Raw genomic sequence first — 1,805 nt, 5'->3', positions numbered from 1 at the left:
GAACTACAGCATGTACTGCGTGAGCTGCCGCAGCCCCGTCTGCTACCAGTGCCTGGAGGAGGGCAAGCACGGCAAGCACGACGTGAAGGCTCTGGGCGCGATGTGGAAGCAGCACAAGGTGAGTCCCGCCAGCCGTCCAGCAGGAGCTGGGGTCTGGGTTTGTTCATCCCGGTGCCCCACCAGAGGCCTGGAGCTTGTGGGACATGAGGTACTTCATGTCCGTCATCCTCCCGTACTTTTCTCCCTTTGGCATGGAGTTCTTGGGTCTACAACCTTTCCTGACTTCCCAATGACCCTACGGCCTCTGCTCAGGGTTAGAAAACACACAGACCCCCTCCCATGCTGGTCTTATCTCAGCCAGAATATCTCAGGCTCAACCAGGCTGCAGGCACACGCCTGAGGTTAGCAAATCCAGCTCACTAACTTGTCTGCCTTCCACAGGGTCCTTGGCCATCCCATCCTTGGCCTTCCCATCCTCTCACACTGGCAGCAGCTGCTTGTGAGGGGACGGGATGGTTGTTCTTTCCTTTCACCCAGGACTCAGTACAGCCTGACACAACGACGTGTCAGTGAGGGAGTGTGGCCCAAAGCTGCCCAAATGTTTTAGACAGGAAAGCATGATACAGAGCATCATGGACATCATGTTGTCTCCTGGGCCTTAAAGAGGTCTCCTCCCACTCAATTCCCAAAGAGGCCAGGAGGAATGGCTGGAGGGACTTTCATGACACAAAGATGATTAAGGAATAGTAGAATGAATGGGGACAAGTAAAACTTTTTCTGATTCACATATTGTCACTAATTCATGCTTCCCTGCAAGTGATGCTCCTTACCCCTCCCTGGACCCCCTTGAGGAGATGTCAGAGCCATCCACTTTGCCACATAGGGGCTTTGCCAAGGTCTGGTAGAGCTGCTGGATCACTTGGCCATGTTCTCCTTGCTAAAAGAACAAGTTTGCAAGCATTTGAATAAAGAGCAAGACATGACTTTAGAAAGCATGTATGAAGTTAGTTCTTTCTGGCTAGGAATGGTGGACCCTGGAAAAATGATTAGTTAATACATATGAATGTACAAAGTGGAATTCAGTACCTGAGTGCTGGGAGCAGTCCTTTGGAGCTTCCTGCTATACTGAGGGTAAAGGACTTCTCCCACAGCTGTGCAAAGAGCACTTGAACAGCTTTCCTGGCCACAGGATTCCCTTCTTCTCACTCTCTGTTTGCAGTTAGCAGTAAAGGAAACACAGAGAGATCCTTTCAGGCACTGAGGAGAGGTCAAAATCAAGACTGGTCATCATCCCTCAGCCATGAAGTGGTTGAGCATAAGCTGGGCTAGGACTTTTGGCAAGAAAAAAAATTTACTTTTGATTTTAAGATTAAAAAAAGGGGCTAGGACTTTTGGCAAGAAAAAAAAATTACTTTTGATTTTAAGATTAAAAAAATATGTCTCTTGGGATGATCTGCACCTGTTTGTCCGCCAAAGAAGAAAGACAAACTTCGTATGTGTTTCAGTTTGAATGCTCAGCCAAGGTCTCTGCCATCTCCTCCCTAACCTGATGAGTATTTGGGCAGCGAAGTTCTCTTGGCCCAGAAGAAGCAGATTACAAATTCACAGCTGCTATTGATATGCCAATGACAGAATCCACTTCTGAGCAGAATTGTTTTGATGAGCAAGGTCTGAATTCATTGTTCAAATACGGCTGATGTTTTGGAGAGTGTGAGAGACAAGCTTGTGCTATATTATCACCTACCTTGAGTTAAAACTGTTTGGTGCCTTTTTGAGCAATGGGATTAACTGTGGTGTAATCAAAG

The 1,805-nt window shown here is 47.5% G+C and overlaps 1 protein-coding gene across 1 annotated transcript in view; it reads left to right on the top strand.

Moving 5' to 3' along the window:
* Positions 1 to 7: 7 nt before the first annotated feature.
* LOC103802923 (tripartite motif-containing protein 67) overlaps positions 8 to 1,805 on the top strand; it is a gene marked incomplete at its 5' end in the record, with an annotated part of 34,324 nt that continues 32,526 nt past the window's right edge. The window contains one exon of the mRNA XM_009075457.1: positions 8 to 118. Coding sequence (XP_009073705.1) covers positions 8 to 118 — 111 coding nt within the window. The remainder of the gene's footprint in view (positions 119 to 1,805) is intronic.

Source organism: Acanthisitta chloris, unplaced genomic scaffold (genome assembly GCF_000695815.1).
Source record: "Acanthisitta chloris isolate BGI_N310 unplaced genomic scaffold, ASM69581v1 scaffold3860, whole genome shotgun sequence".
In the NCBI taxonomy this organism is placed as follows: domain Eukaryota; kingdom Metazoa; phylum Chordata; class Aves; order Passeriformes; family Acanthisittidae; genus Acanthisitta; species Acanthisitta chloris.
This window is presented reverse-complemented; position numbering and strand designations above follow the sequence as displayed.